The following is a 21,218-nucleotide window of genomic DNA, read 5'->3' as shown; positions in this document are numbered from 1 at the left end:
ATAAGTTAAAAATAACAACACCTTCAGATTTTCCCCTTTTTTAGCGTAAAGATTCTGAAAACGTTCTTCCATTTACAAAACACATGATGAACAGCCTGCAATATCATCAGAAAAATTTATGCAAATTCAACAGCATGTCTCAGTTTTTCCACATTCAGTCAGTCAACTGCTCTTTTTCATTTCATGTGATTTTTTTCCATGATTTTCCCACTAAAGTTGAAGCTGTTGCAGAAGCAGGTGAGGTCATCCGCTGCCTTATAAATCATTTACAGCCTGAGGTTTTGTCAGTGCCTCAGCAGCAGGGTTCCATCCATATAGTTTAAAGATAGAAGTCTGATGCAGATTCTTTTGGACTTAACCTGCTGGCTGACAATATTGTACACAATGTTTAATATCTTTAAATATGACCACAGTAAGAGCTGTATTCTGGTCAGAGTGGAAAAGCCTCTGAGGCAGCATTTCAGCCTTTACAGGTGCATCAATATCAGGTGTGCAAAGTCATCAAGAGGGCCGGATTGGACCGTTTGGTGGGCTGGTTTTGGCCCCCGAGCCGTATGTTTGACGGCTCGCGGGCCAGACTGAAGCTCAGGGGTGATCGTGCTTTTGCTGTGTCTGCCCCCAAACTGTGGAACAGCATCCACCTCCCAATCAGATCTGCCCCCACCACTGACTCCTTCAAGTCCAGGCACCAAACCTGCTTATATTCATTAGCGTCTGAGTCCCCCTGATGTGGCTTTCTCTGATGTGTGCCTGTGTGTGTTGTGTCTCTACATGTGTGATGTTTTTGGCATCTTATTCCTTTTGTACAGCACTTTGTTGTTTTTAAATGTGCTTTATAAATAAATTTGAGTTGAGTGCAGGTGGACGTTTGTGCCAAATTTGAAAAAATTCCCTAAAGGGGTTCCTGAGATATCCGCTCACATAAAAGGATGTACAGAACATTAAAAAATAATTAATCCAAGAATAATAAGAGTAAATAAGTAAAAGACCATAACCGTATATAACACTTAACTTGTTATTCAGACACAATCAAAATCAATACAAAAAAACGCTGTTACAAAGATATTACTCATGTCTTCATGCCAAGCTTCAGACAAAGCTTTAACTGTGAGTGGTTGGGTATCACTTACACAGACTCTCTCCTCATAGGTGGTGAGTTCACAGAAGATATGGTCAGCGTGGGCCGGGCTGATCCCCACCTCAGAGAAGGTTGCGAGTTTCTCAGACACCTGATCCAGCAGAGCCCTCACCTGCAGCAGAAACACCACAGTCAGTTTCCAGGGTTTAAAAGGAGTCACGTGGTCTCTGTTGGAGTCCAGGATGTATCTGCTATTTAACCTGAGCTAAGTGGCTCCAGCTCACCTCTCTGTAGTTGTGCTCAAAGTGGCGCAGTTTGAGACACTGCTGCAGTTTGGTGTGATGCCTCACCCAGAACTCATCGAAAGCCCTTTCTGTCTCGTCCAGCTGAGAGAGCAGTCTGAAAGAGGAGCAGGGGAAGGAGATGAGGACAGGAAGAGGTAGATTGTTAAAGACAGGCAGGAGAGTGGACCAAACGCAGTGAGGATAGGAAGAAATAGAGTAGAAGATGCAGTGGAGATAATGACTGAGGTATCTGGATATCTTTCCTGTGTGTATGTGAATGTTACGTAGAGCTAATGCCTGTTGACATGGGAATCAGTGCCCTTAGTGTTGCTTAAAATACCACACTGACTGACCTCAAAGCACACTGCCTCACCAACTATTATTAAAACTCTTCTGACAGCTGAGCAGAAGCAGCTGTGAGCAAACCACCTGCCATCGACAACAATAAACAAAACAAAGGTCTGCTGGCTTTGGACTTTGGTACATGGATCAATCAGTAAACTGAGATGCTGTGAAATGTGATAAATAACAAGGATCGCGCTATATCTTCAGTCCAACACTGAGAATGACCACACTGTGCATTTTAAATGTCTAGTTATGCTATGTAATGGTTTGAAATAAGGGAGATCTATTAATAAATCTGTCTGTAATGACAGAGATCCATCACAAACAACCATAGTACAAAAGTATGTCTTAAAATTGCTATAAATAATGTCGCTTGATGCTTTAGGGGTTGTGTTGTGTTTTGCTTACAGTGCTCTGTTGTGTGCTGGTGTTATGTGCAATACATTTTATGATGTATGCTTTTCATTTCTCGTGTACTATTACTGTAAGGCAGCAATGCTTGTGCAGCTCCTGAATCCCAGACAAATTTCCTACGAAGACAATAATCAAATTGTCTCATATTATATCGTATCGTATCGAGAAATGGGCAATATATTGATATCATATCGACTGTGATTTGAAATTAGATACTGTCTTAGAGTTTGGATATCGGAATATTTTAGGTGTTGTCGGGGGAGATTTTCAGTCATCCAGGTCATGGTAATTTTAAGTGCTATATCAATCCTGAACGTTTTGGCCAGAGAAGAAAGAAAGACGTGTGAAAGAAGCTATCAACGACAAATTGGAACGACCATCGTTGAACAGAGGAGGTGGCCTACGACACCATTTATCACCCACTTACAATGCAGTCTTGGGATTCTGCCCCAGACGACAAAACACCCATTTTCACCTGGTCCCATCTAACCCTAATGACACCCAAGATGGCCGGTTGGGTCAACGACTCACATGTGCCCTTAATGACTCTGGAACTGAGAGCTCACGTGTGACCTCAGTGACTCAGTTAAGGATTCACACCCACACAGAGTTTAAAGCCTGCGACTCCGCACAAGTCAGATAGAACTGAAGAAGAACTTCTTGGATGAGAGGTGAAACATCTGCAAGAAACTCAAGTCCAGTTGCCTTCGATATTGCACTCTTTTCCTTGTTTTAAAGGCTGTGCTACAGTAAAGTGATGTAATTTTATCTTTCCAGTCTTCTCCACATCGCCACTCCCTCTCGCACCCTCCGATCATCCTCCTCCATTCTGTTGACTGTCCCCTCTGCCCATCTCACCACCATGGGGAGCAGAGCTTTCACCTGCTCTGCTCCCCGGCTCTGGAATTCTCTTCCACCAAAATAAGGAACATCAGTACACTATCACAATTCAAGTCCCGACTCAAAACACACCTGTTTAAGATCGCCTTTTCCCTTCACTAACCCCATTTCCTATCCACATCTAACTGTTTTTACTCGTGTGTACTTTTTGTGATTTTCTTTTGTAATCTTATTTTAAATTATTTTAATTGATTTTATTGTCTTTTATCCATTGTAAGGTGTCCTTGAGTGACAGAAAGGCGCCTAAGAAATAAAATGTATTATTATTTGTATTATTAATATGCTGAACCTACCAGACTGTTGTAGCTGTTCTATTGTTTGCCTTTGCCCACTTAGTCATTGTATCCACATTACTGATGATTATTTATCAAAAATGTCTTTGTAAATATTATGTGAAAATACGTGATCATGTTTCAGATTATTACATAGCAGATCATAAAGGAACCAAAGTCTGTTTTTAGCAGCCGTTCTGCAGCTTTATCAGCTCTAGAGGTTCTGACCTTTGCACAGTAGCCAGGTTCTCCAGTTCATCCTGGTTCATGTTGTGGTCGGGGTCTCGCACCACAGGTTCATTGATGCTTTCCAGCAGCCGGCTGCCCTGACCTAAAGCCACCAGCAGATTCTCCTACAGGACAGACACACACAGACAGGTGGAGAGATGTAATCCAAACACATAACTAATATGCTGTATTAATAACAAAAATATTTGTGTTAATAATGCAGGTATGTTAACGGTGTTACCTTCATTTTGTCCTTCTTAGTGGTGTGTGTGCTCAGCAGGACGTTTGTGGCCTGGATCTCATTGGGGAGTTCAGTTTCAGCCAGTTCAGTTCCAAACGACTGCAGAGTCTGTGCCGTTTTCTTTACCATCAGTGCAAAGCCTTCAATAGCCTGATGCACACAGGACCAAACAAACATCGTCAGCATGCAACGCTCATGATGTGAATGAGGAAAATACAACATTTGCAGTGACTTCATTTTTTAGATTTAGGTGGTGCCGATATAATATGCTGTGGAGGAGTTTTTACAGTAGTGTTTTCAATTTTGTTGTTTTTTTTAATAGAAGGTTTCATCCTAAAGTAGTGGCCATGTTTTAATGATGTCAAGATCATTTATTAACTTTCATAGTAACTATTTTGACACATCCAGCTTGTCTTTACCTTTTACATGTATTTATTTCACTGTATTCATTTATCTCACTCAAAGAGTGCCTTGTAATGCGGGACAGTATGATATTGTCCATGCTGAACACTATAGTGGTGTATACGGTGTACATACAGTGCGGTGAGAGATCCACTTCTCATGGCAGTACTCCTGTGTTCCTCCGAGTTCCTGGGTCAGCTGGGAGCGGTCGATGTAGGAGTGCAGCTCAGTGATTGAGCTCAGCATGATCACCTGAAACAGAAACACCTGAAGCTATTACATACATATCATTTGATAATAATCATATTAACTAGTATTTTATGTATATTTATGAGGATTCTGTTAAAATCGTTCTTGTATAAGTTGGATTGGGCCCACAGAGGGAAGAGACTGGGTAGTGACTGAAAGAACAAGACCACGGATACAAGTGGCCGAAATGAGTTCCCTCCATGGGGTGGCTGGGCTCAGCCTCAGAGATAGGGTAAGGAGTTCAGACATCCGAACGGAGGTCATTATCTTATTTCTTAAACTGGGCTTCATCATCTCCCTCACACACTCACTATGTACTTGTTATTGGGTGAAAAACATGCTATATCTCCCGCAACCAGTAGACTAGTTTAGCAAAATGCAGCAATTGTGAATGCTCTACTGTACGCACCGGCACCTTCATCTTGAACTCATCCTTGTTGAACTTGAACAGGATGTCAGAGAGTGTGCGCTGCAGGAGAGTGGTGGGCCTCAGAACCAGAACCAGCTGGAGGTTCCCTGGGAAAGAGCCCTGAAATGAGAGAGTGGATGGAGACCGTCACATACACCATACAGTAGAGAGAACCCTCCTCCACCCTGAGTCCATTATACATCACACTTCAGCAGGGCATGTTCTCTTCTTGCTGCTGCCTGTAAATTAATCCCTGCCTTTGTATCCCATGTGAAAACTCTCACTCAAACACATTAAAGCATGTATATGGAGTGTGTACAAGAGAATGGGAAAGACGTGGGGGATGTTGGGCACCGTCCTGTGGCAGGGACATTAATCTTCATGTCCCCAAGCTGCTTCTGCATGAATAATGAGGTAGAGGAAGTCACAACCAACTCATAGATGTACGCAGACACATGGATTCGGTGTCTTCTTTGCCACACTGACAACGTTGAGACTTCAGCTGTCGTAGCTTTGATGCATTAGTTGGTATGGATTGATGCATAGGGAAAAATCTTCCTTGCTAAAAAGCACACTCAGCATAAAGCAAAGATATCCTAACTAAGTAAAATGTTTTTCTAAATGCTTTCAATAAATTTTCCTCATATTTATCATGCTATGTAGCAACCACACGCTCAGCTGAGCCAATAGCACCAATAAAATGCCAATTCAATAGTCATGACTGACACCCACTGACGGACTAAGTACTGCTGGGATAGCAGTTGGATGATGGTTGAGGGTGGACACTGATCTCCCCTCCTGAGGCAATGCAATTGTTAATGCCACTTTAATTAGCTAATGACCTAAACGGCTGCTTCGCCTGATTGGCCGCCCTTCCCGAGTGAGTTGGGGAATGCTGCTCTAAGCAGAAATGACAATGAATACTTCGTTAATAAAAACCACTTGGGACAGGCACTGTTAATGGAATTAATAGATCAGTTCAGTGTTTGTCCTTGTTGACCTGCCAAAACCAGGAGAAACACTGTGAAAACGGTCACTCGCCATCTGGAGAAAGGAAAATTACTGTGGGGCATACTGTTGTTTTTACAACATGGTAGTAATAGGTGCTAACACACAAAAAAAAGCTATTATATTCAGTATATTTATGGTTAACTGTTTTGAATATGGTGTGCAGCATGCTCAGAAACTGGCTTCCCGAAGGATAAATCTGTGCAAGAGTCTATATATTATCCTTATGAAAGCATCCAAATTAAAAACCTATTTGATTCTATTGACAAGTATTTCTTGTGTAGCCAAAGCTCGATATACTTTTTCCTCTGTGCCATATAGCTCTGCTGTCATCCAAAAACTATTAAAAACACATTAACCACACTGCACGGCTCACTCTCCATCACTCTCCATCACTCTCCATCACTCACAGTACATTCGAGAACAGGTGAAGAAAGAGAAACCAGAGGTGTTAAGCCTGATTTACGGCAGGGCGCTTGAATTTTCTTTCATGTCACACAAGCTAGAGAATCTGTCATGTCGCAGACAGAATCATATTTTGTCACACAATGTGATTGGTAGTGTTACTAACGTTGCCATGGAGATAGTTTTCAATCCACAGTGACCTGCATTCACCGACTCTGTCCACAGAAGCACCTGTCTGTTCTCGTCCAGTCCTGGGGAGATGAGAGGACAGCATCCGGCCAAACTGCCTTCACCAGGCTGACTGACAGCAGACATTTACTGAACCGAGATATTTTTCATGTCAGCTCCACTGGAAGAAATCAGCAGTGTTTGTATTTATTGATTAATTGATTAGATTTCCCAGCCCACCATCACAAGTGAGGGGAATGTGATGGTCACAGACAGACAGGAAGCAGATCAATCAACAGTTAATAAGTTTACATATATGCAGCAGTGATCTAACTCTCAGAATGAACACTTTTGTTCCTGAAAAAGTCTGGTACAAAATAGCTAGCTGTTAGCAAAAGGCGAGATCAGCATTGCAAGACATGGACTTCAAGTGTATTGCTCAGGACCCAAAGAGCTGCAGTGTTGAGTGTGAAGTTGTTTGAATGAGCAGTTCGAGAAAGCTGCAAGCAGAATTACCAGAGGCTAAACAATCCGCCCCACACTAGTTTTAAGTCAACCCCACGAACACTGGGTACCATAAATCCTCACTAGTACGCCAAATTTGCAGCTGAAAATAGTCCCTGACTAATACACTATTTGATTATTTGAGTAATAATCCCTAAAAACTGCAGTGCCCAGCAATCTGGGGAAATTATGTAGCCTCTTTTAAAAAATTAAACTGTGTATTCATGATTAAAGATTTACATCTTCAGTAAGAATGAATGGGCTTAGGGGGAAAGGGCCACAGACCGAGTAGAGGAGACAGAAATTATTAAGAGATGCTCCAAGGCTTTGTTGGTTTTTGTCTTTTCATGGCCTTTGCAACACAACAGAATGTCTCCAGCCTCTCCCTTTAAATTCATACTGTAGCCTCTAACCATTCAACCGTGCTGCCTGGATCTGTGGTTGCTGGCAGTCATGGTCATGGTCTACGTGTTCTTTGTCAATGGTAGGCTGAGAGATGCACACACACACACACACACACACACACACACACACACACACATACACACACAAAGCCTCGAAGAAGAGTCAGATACATGACAAGGGAGGAGGGTATGCTTTAGGGATCGACAGTAACTCTGCAGACTTAATTAGGAGCAGTCTACAAACACACTTTCCGTCTGTCATCAGATCAAACTCAGTCAAGCACGGCGGTGGGCAGCTTTTCCTTAAAACACACTGACCCACATTCACACAACCACATGTTTACACAAGTGTGCTCACGTGTCATTAACGCACAAAAAGACAAAGGGAATCCTTTGACAGCGAAAACATTCAATCCTCACTTATCCTCTCACACACACACAGACACACACCCTCAAAACATACACTCTGACTGAACACCCTCGCTGAGTGAATACATGACAGTATCTCTCAATACAATGATTTAGCTCATGAACTATTCTCAGCTACAAATACACACAGTAGCAGAAGCTTGAAAAGTGCCAGGTTTCATCATCATCCATTTAGCAGCCTGGTTGAATCACTCCAAAGAGGACGAATGCCCCCTATTACCAGCCTGTCAGTCCGTAAAAGTCCCCCTTGTGGGATTATTAAAGCGTGATTTAATTTGAAATGAGCGATGTAGTCTACCATGTCTCTTGGGACCACGCATGATGGTATACATCTCCCCTTCTCTCTCAGACATTTCATCTTTTTGTATATCAGTGCAATCATAGACCTGTTCAACCAAAACACTCTTCAACAATAAACATTTCAACAATAAACATTTCTGTACAACACTGAAATAGAAGCTAAATGTTGATATAAATAAAGCTGGCAAAACCTGAAAACTCACATTAACAAAACATGAATCATGGTGCTAGTCAACTGCAAATTGTTTTAGCACCAAAAAGCAATATGCTGTGAGATTGTGTGATGATTGGGGTGATTCTCCCCCCACACACAGCTGCCAGCTCTTTATCACCTCTAAGAGAAAACACAGATGAACAGATAAGCGTACCGGCTCCCAGAGGAGAAGACTGGAAGATTTGAATTGAGAAAAAAAAAAGCAGAGCCCTGATTACTTCTGATGTTCCACCACTGCATTTTATTCAGCCACATAAATGACATGACTAGTATTAGTTCTGTCTCAAAACAAGGTACGATGAAGCACTAAGTGGCAATGAAAGAGGTGTTATGATACAATACGATATGATGCGATACGATGAGATATGGTACGATGCGATATTGGACGGCATGGCACGGTAAGGTAAGGGACGATACGATATGATATGATATGATACGGTACGGTACGGTACGGTACGGTATGATGCGATGCGATACGGTACAGTACGGCACGGCAAGGCACGTCATGGCACGGAAAGGTATGGTACGATACGATACGATATGATATGATGCGGTACAATGCGATCCGGTACAGTATAGTATGACACGGTACGGTACGATACAATACGGTACGGCACGGCAAGGCACGGCACGGAAAGGTACGGTATGATACGATATGATACGGTACAATGCGATACGGTATGATATGATACAGTACGGCACGGTACGGTAAGGTACGGTACGATGCGGTACGATACGATACTATATGATACAGTACGATGCGATGCGATACGGTACGATACTGTGTGATACGATACGATACACTTTATTATCCCCATAGGGAAATTCGTCTCGGACTCAGGAGCTGCACAGGCATTGCTGCCTTACAATAATAGTCCAGGAGAATTGAAAAGCATACACTATAAAAACAGATACTACACAGCAGTATTGCACATCAGCTATTCATGTATTGCACATAACACATAACACTCCGAAGTCAGTCCTTGCACTCGGACAGTGACCTGCGGTCTCAGAAACGCTGGCATATGTGGCCGGTTGCTGTTATAGTTTAATAGCACTTGGCGGCATCAGGGGGAAACGCGACAGGACAAGGACAAAAGTTAAGGCGGGAGGGGTGGTGGATGGGTCCAACAAACACCGACTTTCACCCAAGACAGGGGTGTTTGTGTCCCGTAAGATTCTTTTTTCCTAAACCCAACCACATGCTTTTGTTGTTGAAGGAAAAAAACATAAATCATTGGTGTTGTACTGACGTAGTGCGTTTATTTTGAAAGAGACTATATGTAAATGTTAAATTTCAGTATCTTGAAAGAAGACAATGCATTTAACACGCAGAACTTGACACGGTGTCCCAGAACGTCAACAACCAACGCACCCAGGGTACCTTTCACGTCGTATGTGGACGTGGAAAGTCCATGACCAAACGTCAATATGTGACAAAGTTGGAGTGAGAATGTGTTGCCTGAAACACAACATGAGTCCTTAAACCAGACTGACTATTAGTTTTCCATTAATTAAGCAGACTCAGTATCTTAATTTTGTTTTGGCATTTTGCAGTGTGTAAATACATCTGTTGTTTCTCAACAGTAAACAATCTGATGCAGATGTGATAACACTGAAATGAACGAGTGAACAAAAGAAACCTCTCCTTCCGCCTTTTTTTTTTTTGGCATGTGACTGTTTATTTGTCCCCGTAGCTATGGAAACACATGGCAAGCTGTGATGTGATGGGATAGAGTTCAAGGATGAGGCTGGCTCATATCAACCTCCCCCCCAGGGTGGAGGTGATATTGGTGCTGTGAGCTGAGAAAGAGAGACGGGGACGCTCAAACAGCTCTCTCTGGCCTCCCTTTCTTTGGTTGCAAGGCCACTGCCTTTAAAACTAGGACCTCTCATTTCACCCCCACACAGACACAAAGACATTAAAGGTATACTACGTAGGTTTTTCCTAAAAAACACAAAAAACCCCAACAATGTATAGACTCATACAGAGGTAATCCCTCTTAATTATCACTGCAGAGACTCTGCCCTCTGCCTCTATTATCTTAATTTCTGTGTGCGGAACATTTAAGTGCGCATCCCAGCGAACTCAGGTGAGATTGGGGCTTTCTTAAAAGGCAACAACCAGGTGCCAGACAGTAAGCTGCAGGCACCCAAGAGACACAGCTGAAAAGACACAAATATAGAGAGCCAAAACGCCAAATGAGAGTGCATCTGGGATTTGGTTTTACTGTCTGTCTCACTGGCAAGCATGTTTACAATCCTGCATAGTATACCCTTAAATTAAGTGCATGGTCACATGTGCTCACACAAAGAGCAACTTACTGCGATGCGAAGCAGGGTCCCCTTGACAGCTGCCCATCGGTCTTGCCGGCGATCGATGACCAGGATGAATCCCACGCCTGTTGAAGACAAACTGGAAAACACAGAGAGGCGACATGTTAAACTCAAATGAAACTGTGGTACACTGAATAGATGAAGCTTGATTTAACAGCACAATGAATGGTGAGAAGAGATCACATCAGCTTTGACCTCACACTGCCTGGGTCTACAAACTCTGGGACACAGAAGAGCAAAAACAAAGACATAAAACATACATGTAGTTTTCCGTCGACTTGTGTACACTGAAACAGTGGAGGAACTTAAGAGCTTGTTCACAGCTCAGTGTTTTGTTATGCAGCTCTTTATCTTCTCAGACAGCTGGTGCAGTCTATAAAAGGAGATACCGTGGAGCACCTCCAGATTACTTGGCCATCAGCCCCCAGTTCTCCCACTGCACCCCCTTCTTCCCCCTGCTGTCCTGTCTGGTCCCAGGAGACAGGAGGGCTGTGTGGTTTACACACCGCCAACAATCAATGACAGCCGCCGCTCACCGGCAGACTCCCCTGTGGCTACTTAAACATGATGCACCTACAGCGAAGGTGCCTGAGTACCTCAGCACTGCCAGGACCTCTCTTGCAGAAACATCCCAGTAATCCTCAGGTATCCTCCTTCACGTCCACCATTCTGTATAACCAGGGTGGCAGCAGATAAAAAGAGCAGTCCTTGGGATGATAAAGCCAAAATGAAAACACAGGAGAAGGGGATGTGTCTCAGAGGTAGATCCCAGCGTGCTGCACTGTTTGAAGGGGAGGGAGCCAAATGCTTCAGACCACCACAGCATCCAGCCAGCCCCCCCTCCTTCCCTCCACACTGCATCTGTCTGCCATCCAATGAGACACTTGGAGCCACAGAGAAACGAACCTATCACAGGATGACTGCACAGTGATGAGCAGCTCTAGTCGCCAGTCAGCAGATCTTTACAGATGTGGGGGGAGGGGCAGGACTACAGAGGACGCTACTGTAAGCATGAGGATTTCATTTATTAGGAAAGTACAGAATGCTAATCATGTCTGCGTCTCTGCTTTACCTCACTGTAATATTTATATTCACAGCAGCGATCTCGTCCTTTTTCTCTGCACTTTCCCTCTTTCATCTTTTCCTGTGTGCTTCCTCCATCATCCCCACTTTTCTGCTCCAGGCTCAATCATCCACAGCCACTCGGGCTTTCAGAACACAAACTGCTTTACATCTCAGCCGCAGAGCAGGAGGAGGAGGAGGAGGAGGAGGAGGAGGAGGAGGAGGAGAAAGACAGCAGACAAGAGCTTTTACTGCCTCAAAGACATTTACGGCTGCTGAGATGAGAGGGTGGTTTATGGTGAACATGGAGCACCTGAGGCTGAAAAAAGAAAATGTGAAGTACAGGATGAAATGGCACTCTGCTGTCACCGCTGAAAGATAACGTCTCACACTGTGTGTTGTGTGTGTCACACAACTAGTCCCCTATTTGATTTTCAACAAATATTAAATAATTAGGGCTGCACAATATGCACTAAATAAAAAAATAAGAATAAAAATAAAGTTAAATTAAATAAACATAAATTAAATTAAACTTAAAATGAAATGAAATTAAAAAGATAAAAATAAAATAAAAACATTAAATGAAATTAAAATAAAATAAAATTAAAATTACAATTAAAATTAAATTGACGTAAATGAAATTAAAATAAATTATAAATTAAATCAAATCAAATAAAAATAAAAATTAAATTAAGTTAAATTAAATTTAAAAATTACAATTAAATTAGATTAAATTAAAAAATAAAATAAAATCACTGAATGAAATTAAAATAAAATAAAAAATAAATCAAATGAAAATAAAATAACAATAATAATGACAGTGATATTGCAATTACTTTAAGAGACACTGCCATTGCTATATGAATTACAATTTTAGTGGGAATGGTAATTTTTGCTCTTAATTTTTTGGTACGATTTGGATAATATTTCGATAAATTATGCAGCCGTACAAATAATACAGTATTTGATTTTATCTGCTCTGTGTGTTTCATTGCCTATTTTAATCATACTGGGACTATAAATTACTAAATTAGGCTATAGCACATTTTACTTTAGCTTTTAAAAAATGTCAATTTTGATGAAGTACACTATACCCTAAAAATAAACAAAAAAATAATCAAGAATTTTGGTTCTAACAGACAGATAATTTAAAATGTATAAAAGGACAGAAATGGGCACATGGACATTTTAAATGATTTAATGTCTTGTATAGTTATCATTTTGTATCATAAACAGACACCGTCTCACATATAAACTGTAATATTCAAATATTCATAGACACAGCCTGGTGATGCTGCTGCCGCACATGCATGAGTGTCCTAATAATAATTGGATTTCTCAGGACAGTGTTAAGTGTTAAGCTGTGACTTGTGAAAAAGCTCTGCCCACAGGCGATCCAGTGAGGAGGGAAATTTACTGCATGAAAGCATATGCAGACGTGGCAACACACACACACACACACACACACACACACACACACACACACACACACACACTGCAATACCCTCCCCGTCTTCTGTTGGACTAAAGAGAGCAGAGAGGGTGACTACTTGAACATTAGAGCGCTGGTATATTAAATTAAAAACAGATTAAATAAGCCATGAGGGCAGAGTGTGTTTCAGCTCTGGGATATGTGCATGTTGACTGTATCTTTTTAACATAAAACCAATCAGCAATGCCAGATCCATGCACGCACGCAATTGCAAAGCCAATGAGAAAGGAGAGAGATGGGAACATGGTCTGATAAAAGACCATGTTTATAAATGCAAAGCCTTAAGTAAACAAATTAGGATCCAGAAATTAAATGAATTAAGCACTGAAGACATCTTGGCTTTACAGTCAATATATAATATGATAACCAGCATGCACAGATATGGTACAATGAAATCAACATTAGAAATTATGTCTGCCTTTAATATTGATCCAGAGGTATTTGTTTCAAACTGGCAGCAGCTGCTGAAGGGCACGATACACAGTTGTAGGACACTGGAACCTGGCTGTGGACTGTGCGCCCCGTTGGGGGTGTCAGTCCCTCAGGTAGCTCCAGCCATCTGCCTCTGTATTCAGAACAGCTTGAGGCTCACCTCTGTGGATGACCCTCCTTCAGGTAACTGGAAACCTCAACAGTCAGACCATAAAGGTTAATTTATACCCTTATTGCACCAAAATTGGCATGTGCAGGTTTTTTAAACATGGAAAAACCCATTAAAAATAGGATATAGGAATAGGAAATATTGATTCATTCTTAACTTATTGACACAAAAAAAGGCATTTCTGACATATTAAACATGAGCACATGTGTGTCCTAAAGCAGACACATGCCTGTTTGAACAGGTGTTCATGTGAATTCATCACACACACAAGCATAAACACTCCAGGACACAGCTCTGCTCAGCTGTCTGTATGCATTATTCAGATTCAAACAGTCAGAATCGCTGCAGTTTCTATTTTTATGCACTTTGCCAGTCATGGGGCACGATGACGGAAACGTGGGACAGCTAAGGGGGGAGCTAAATCGAGTGGAAACAAGACTAAACAGTGAGGAAATATAAAAAACAACAACATAAAAATATACATAAAAATGGGAGATGGGTTGGGTTTTTTTTTGGAGGAACAGTTGGAGAAAAGGATGGCTTTGTGTATTTCCCCTCCCCCCTTATCTGCTCTGGTCTATCCGTGTGGACAAAGACAGTCTGCAGAGGGCTGATAAAGACCCTGGATTATTAATTGGCCATGTTATTAATAAAGGAATCACTTTGCCCCGACAGATTACAGTGGCTGTCTCAACCACTGCACAAATCCTCTGGAGCCTCCATCTTTAAGCAGTGTTTAAGTATCCACTGCCACCTACTGGTGTCTTCATAAACTAAACTTTCATCTGCCTATCTTACTTCAATACATCAATCCCCCCACACAGACTCTTTATCAGCCTTGTGCTGCTGCATCAAGAGGAAGAAAACGGGTTGCTGGTGACAACAGGATGGTGTTTAAAAAGTGCCGATGAAGGATATTGAGATAGAGGAAAATCAGTGGTGATACAAGAGGTAAGAAAGGGGGCGTGACTATTGTTAAATCACATACAACGATCTCTGATTTGTGTGTGTCAGTGAGGGACTTTACCTGGGCACACTCGTCAGATAGGTCAGCACGTTGTGAAACTCTCCATCGGTGATCTCTCCGAATGCAGGGAATTCTGGGAACACAATGATGGGGCTGCCATTATCGCCTCTACCTCCTAGAAAACACAAAAACAGAGGAACATCAATATTCCCTGCATGAACATAGGAATTACATGTGTATCGCCATAAGAATGTTGCATGCTAGTATAGCATTTAAGATTATATACATAATATATGTGGCAAAGACAAAACCATTTAAACTGATCATAAATGTCATGCTGTCAGCCTCTTAATTGGAGGTTCTGTCAATCAATTTGACAAGGACAAGTCTTGTGATATATTACAGCTAGATTAAAAGGAAAAGAGCACTGATGAAGAAGAAGCTGTGCCCACATGGGGGCACTGACGCTACAGCTTTATCACTGATGACTGGAGGCTGTACACAAAACACAAATTATCCATTATAATAAATGATTTAGTCTCATACGCCTCCATGTTAAAACAACCAACAAAGACAGCCAGAGGTTTGACATAAATGTTTTTTCTTCCAGTTATACTGTTGACTTTAAGATAACTAGGATTCTAAAATAGTAAATGTATGAAAAAGGGAAGAATAGAGTCAACAGTCAATTTAATAATAAATGCTAAAAAATAAACTGATTGGAACTCATCTTGCCCTCTTGTGCCCCCATCTTCAACCCAGTTTTTACCTTAAAACCCCTGGTTTTACATTTTAGGAATCTATTTTCAATTTGCAAATAAATAAGCAACAATCAAACATAAAGGATATGTCAGACTTTTAATCATGGCCCTTGAAAATGGAAAAAGTGCAAATTTGGTGGTTTTTGGGGCCCCAGCTGTTTGCTCAAACTATATAAATGTTGACAATTTCATATTTGCTGCTAAATTTCAAGGGCTTTAATGCCGTCAGAATCTGATATATGGCAAGCCAAGGTTACAATTTATTGTCGTTTTTAGATCAAAATGGTGATGTGAACTGATTCCTAGGACCCAGATAATTAACGTTAAAGGGGATCTACAGGTAGGTCTTTTGTGTGACACCCTAAAATGGCTTCCTAATTATGATGTTTTTTTTAGGTTGAAAAATTATAAAAAATTCCAGTGATAATAAAAAAAAGTCAAAATTCTGCCTTTTTTATTTTATTTATTTATTTATTTATTTACTTATTTATTTCTTACAGAATACCTTTTTGGTCGTAAATAGCATAAACACAAGGAACCTGACACTCAAAGCAAATGGTTGGCGGTTGGTCAATGCCTGGCCATCGGTGAACATCTGTCGCCTTACTTTTAGTGGTGACCCTTTTGACTTTTTGTTAGCCGATTCAGCAGCTGAATTGTTGGCGGAGTCTGTCGGTGGATAAAATCCCTCTGATTGGGGATTTCAGCTCAGTGCGCAAGAAGAGAAATGTTAGGGAAGCAAACAAACTGCTAAAGTCAAGAGGGAGGAGATCAAAACAAATTTGTTATATTACGTAAGATTACGTTTTTAGCCACTGGGCTCTTCAGCACAAATGATTCGTAATTGTGCATGGCAAATATTTAATTTGCTCTTTCAACATCAGGTTGTGTTGTAATATGCTAATTTGCTAACTAGCATCTTGAATCCTTGAGTCCTGTCTGTTTTCCAGTTTTGCTTTTTGAACAATGAATACAGATTACTACCGCCTGATGGTATGGAGAGTTATTTCTTTTAACATAGGTGCTAGTTGGCCATTGGCTGTAGTCTTTGTGGTGTACAGGCCCTTTTACTGTTAGTGAACAGTAAGGCCTTTTTTGGGCTAGAGGCAAAACAATTCTCCACAGATATTAGCCAAGCCTAGATAGCAAGTTCTGCTGACTTGTCTTAGACCATGGAGGAAGATGATGCAAGTGGTGCATTCAGAAATATTCCGGCACAAACTGTACTGCTCGTAAATTCGTAACGCCGTCAGAATGTACCATCGGTTATCCAGAGCTCCGCACTCTCTGGGCACTCTGACTGGGGAGACAGAGCAGCAGAACTCTGAGCAGAGTGAACGTGTGATTAACTTAACCATTCGTTAATTCATATAAAAATATAACGCTCAGTTTTTTCGACCCACATAGCTCTCATTTTAGTGTAGAGCATCAGACTGAATTTACGAACTCAACAGGTCTGGTCACTCACTCTCCGGGACCACGAGTGTTACTTGAACAAGTAAACACTGACCAACGGGTCCAGACTGGCCGACCAGTATGCTCTCACTCAGTGGATGGATGATGTCACAGGAAGCTTTGTGATTGATTACTATGCCAATCTTACAAAGGAGGACGACACTTGGAACAGTTTCCTCCGGTTAGTTTTGCTATCAAAGCTAACCTTAGCTAATGTGCTAAAAAGTTAGCATTATGGAGAAATCCAGTATTCCTCTTAATACCTCCCCAGTTTCTGATGAGTTGGACATGATAACGCTTAATACATATAACGTTAGTCATCCCTACAACAGGAAATACTTTCTCCCTAACCTGATATGACATTAGAGCATTTTTGATGATCACCTCCGTCCAGTCCATCTTATCACATTTAACCATAGTTGTCTTTCTTTTTGTCGATGGGCAGTGGCAGCTGGTTTTGAGCCATGACATTTTATGACTCCTATGTAGCCTACAGCCCTGTGGTGGAGAGTCATGTTTTGCCTCCAGCTAACAAACTGACATCACTGTGATGTTGGCTCTAAAAGGGTCTATTCATGTGCAACTTTTTGGCTGAGACACAAGCAAGAGGAGGCAATGCAGCAGTTGATGTCGCTTTGGTGTGTCTGGGCCTTAAGCTTTAAAGGAAAGTATGCAAAATGTAAAATATAAATAACAACCCTTATCTGATTTAACACAGAATGACCCTGACTGGTGCACAGAAGCATCTGTGTGACATCTCTTTCATTACAGCCCCGCCCACCTCAAACTAGTGAAGAGGACACATGAAAAAACATGAATAAATTAAAATTCTCCTGTAAAATAAACCAAAACTGTTTTAATGTCAGCAGAAAGGTGTGTGTTCCCCCATCGCTCATGATAAGGAGCAGATGGAGAAAATATGTTTTAAGGGTCCTTTAAGAAAAAAGACTCAATAGTAGACGACACAACAAATGAGGACGGAATAAAAAACTGAAATCTAAAAAATGATGTGAGGAAAAAGAGGTGAAACACATTTGTACACAGTGACTGGTGCGCTCATCACGTCTTACATACACACACACACTCTCTTCCTCGCTGTGTGAAACAGCTGCTCTGTCAGCGCATGTGATCGGAATATCAATCTGTCTGCCTTTTCTTCTCTCGTCACTATAGCAACAGCAAGTGCATGGTCATGCTTTCAACGTCTGCTTAGATATTTGTCTGCAAAATGGTTCCCGACCGCTGCTGCCGCCACAAGGTCACCTCTGACACACTGGGAATATTTACAGTACTGTCAGAGAGGATATAATAGGTGTCACAGATATCTGGTAATCTCTGGGAGAGGTGCCTCAAATGTCATAAAAAGATATAAAACATGAATTTTACGATGAACTAGACACACAGAGAGAGTGACTGAAATACAGATAAGATAACAGTAGCAGGAAGGCAGTGGGTATTTGGACTAAGACCTGACAAACAGCGAAGAGGAAAAAGAGGGAGGTGACATTTGAATAGCAAATCCTAACTGCCAGGAGAAAACAGTTCACATTAACTATGCAAATATCAAGTGGTGTAGTTAAAATATAAATGATTCCTCCGGTGGCAGGGACGAGACAGATGATTAGTGCTGTGCTAATTAAGAAATAAACTGACAGACAGTGAATAAGTTGAAATCCCCGTACGCCCCCCCACACACAGACAGACAGAGAAAGATTTACAAGAGTCACCTGAGAGGAAGGCAAACTGCTTCTTGAGGTCAGGGGTGATGTCAGCAGCACGGAGGGGACTGCTGTCCAGCTGCATGATCTCATCTGGAGAAAACAGAGAAAGGCAAACATCAGTGACGTCAGAGCTGAAGATGAGGAGGGAGCCTGGAGGCAGTTTCTCAGGTCTGTTTAATCAGTCTGTTTGTTTGGATTTATCTGGCACCTTTTACACACACACCAGCAGCTAATACACTGTAGGCAATATAACAAGCTGCTTTCCCACACTTGCTACAGAGATGCAAGATTCAAACGTAAAGTTGATTAAATGGAAAATGCTTTTTTAACCCTTTAAGATCACATCCCCAGTCAAGCTGTGCACCTGTTTAACAATATGTGCCAAAAATGTTTTCTTTCTTAAATACAAAATATGGCGTGTACTTATGTAATACCAACCAATTAACTCTTCAGCAAGTCCCGCCCCCGATGCAGACCAGCCAATTATAACATAGCTTGCCGTTCATCTGCACACACTGTGATGCCACACAGCTGGTTCAATATCAGCAAAGTTTCCCTTTATATTCATTGTCTTGTGTGGCGATCAGCAGTGATGTGGTGGTTCACTTTTACACTGTGATCTGTAGCCTATAGTTGGGCTTTAGCTTCTAACTATCTTTGTCTTTTTAACCTGTTGTTGCTGCTGAGTCAGTTTGACATCCTGGATATATCCTTCAAACACAGACTGTAGACCCCTCTGTCTGCTTCTCTCTGGAATCACTGTTTCATTTCTCCAAACATATGATAATATTTCTTCAGGGAGTGCAGTTAGTTACAGTGTGGGCTCCATGCTTACTCCGACAGCTTGTCGGACCATCACAAAGGGACAGGACTTAGCGAAAGGGTCGGTTTCAACCAATAATATCATGACATCCACTCATCAATCATCTCCTGTAGAGTCAAAACAGAGATCAGATGATAAAGCTAAGCAGTGTTGATCAAATACGAAGCAAGATTCTGTTACTGCGTTGTCCATTTCACGCCTCACGTTTTCAGAAACATATTCAAGCTAACAGTTTAAATGTAATTTGAGATCACTTATTATGAGCGGGCTGCCATATTGTTTCCAGTGGAAAAAAAATGTCTAATCATGCATTACATCACCCACCAGTGGGAGCGTTTACTGGTCCAGTACAGCACAGTGCATTCTGGCATTTGTACGTTTTCGACCTCTTGAGCAAACGCAATGCCACAGTCCTTTTTCTCTATTTTCACTGGTTGTATAGCACCAATCTCAAAAGTATTTGCTTCTTTCAGCTGCATAGACTGCTTAGTTCTATGAACAGAGCATCTTTCCAGCTCATAGCTGCATCTTTAAGTTAGCTGGTTAGCAACAAAATGCTACGTTGGTGTGTCTTAGTTTCCCCAAAATACTGTAGTCAAGTACCCTGGAAATCCAGAGTTCTCGCGAGAGCACAATTTGAATTTGCCCAGCGAGTCACTCTGGCAATCAGTAATGATGCTCATTATCTATGCCCATGAAACCAAGCTGCACCAATCACATCGGTGTATCTGATATCGGCGGGCCAGAGGCGAGCTAAACAGATGATGACAGCGCTGCGACGACGAAGTCTGGAATCAGTGGGCATTGCAAGATGGCTATGGATGAACACCAGTTGTTTGAAACAGCTTTGGCCGCTACAGTGAACGAGTTAGACTTGGCTTTTTCTCTAAAAGAGGAACAGAAGACGGCGCTTGAGTCTTTCCTTTGCAAGAAGGATGTTTTTGCTGTTTTGCCGACCGGATACAGCAAGAGTCTAATCTACCAGTTAGCTCCGCTGGTAGCTAAGCTCTGGATACATCACCCGGTGTATTGTTCTGATTAGTCGTAGTGTTATCCAATTGCGTGCAGTAATATTTACAAATGCATGCTTGGTGCCGCCCCTCGAGTTGGGCCATTTTCATTACTCATGGCCAGACCCTAAATCTTTCTAGATTTGGGTCTGGATTTCCAGGCTAGTAGTTAAGGGCCCTTTGGCCAGAATTTATTCACTCCGAGGAAAGCGGTATCTGTGACAGCTCAAGATTATGCAAAAGGCATTTTTAGTGGACTGCTTCAGCAACTACATGGAGCACACTGTAGGTTGGGCTTTGTCTCTCTCCCTCCTTGATGGATACCACTATATGTCATTAGTGTACACCGTAATGGCCTCACTGTTATGACAGACCCACTTTTCAATGGTCAAATCAAATTCCTCTCAATCTAATATCCTGCCTGCTTATCTTGTTTCACTCCGAAATACATGACAGCACTGAAGGTAGATACTCTCTGGCTGCCCAGTAACTCACCTGGTAGAGCAGGCGTACCATGTGCAAAGACTATGTCCTTACTGCAGCAACCACAGGTTTGATTTCACTAAAGCGGTCCTTTCAAATAAAGGCAAAATGCCAAAAAAATCTTAAGAAGATACTCTCAAAACGCCATTTCATCTAAGCTTTCAGCATACATTTTCTGGGAAATATATATACAACAGTAATGTTACTGTACATTAAGGTTAGTGGAAACTTGCAGTCTGATCCCACAGATCT

General features: G+C 41.7%; 1 protein-coding gene across 15 annotated transcripts in view; it reads right to left on the bottom strand.

Moving 5' to 3' along the window:
• The window catches only part of mcf2lb (mcf.2 cell line derived transforming sequence-like b), a 60,664-nt gene that overhangs the window by 15,677 nt on the left and 23,769 nt on the right, over nt 1–21,218 (bottom strand). For 14 of the 15 annotated variants that reach the window (XM_049594447.1, XM_049594448.1, XM_049594449.1 and 11 more), the window contains exons 2-10: nt 18,657–18,740; nt 14,774–14,888; nt 10,580–10,670; nt 4,823–4,942; nt 4,300–4,416; nt 3,763–3,912; nt 3,522–3,646; nt 1,363–1,477; nt 1,131–1,250 (exon numbers count right to left, since the gene is read on the bottom strand). In XM_049594447.1, coding sequence (XP_049450404.1) covers nt 1,131–1,250; nt 1,363–1,477; nt 3,522–3,646; nt 3,763–3,912; nt 4,300–4,416; nt 4,823–4,942; nt 10,580–10,670; nt 14,774–14,888; nt 18,657–18,740 — 1,037 coding nt within the window. Of the gene's footprint in view, nt 1–1,130; nt 1,251–1,362; nt 1,478–3,521; nt 3,647–3,762; nt 3,913–4,299; nt 4,417–4,822; nt 4,943–10,579; nt 10,671–14,773; nt 14,889–18,656; nt 18,741–19,797; nt 19,824–21,218 lie in introns of those variants that run through there. The other variant, XM_049594451.1, reaches the window with a different exon arrangement.

Source organism: Epinephelus fuscoguttatus, linkage group LG13 (assembly GCF_011397635.1).
Source record: "Epinephelus fuscoguttatus linkage group LG13, E.fuscoguttatus.final_Chr_v1".
Classification (NCBI taxonomy): Eukaryota; Metazoa; Chordata; class Actinopteri; order Perciformes; family Serranidae; genus Epinephelus; species Epinephelus fuscoguttatus.
Note: the sequence above shows the minus strand (reverse complement) of the source record. Positions and strands in the feature narration are given on the sequence as shown.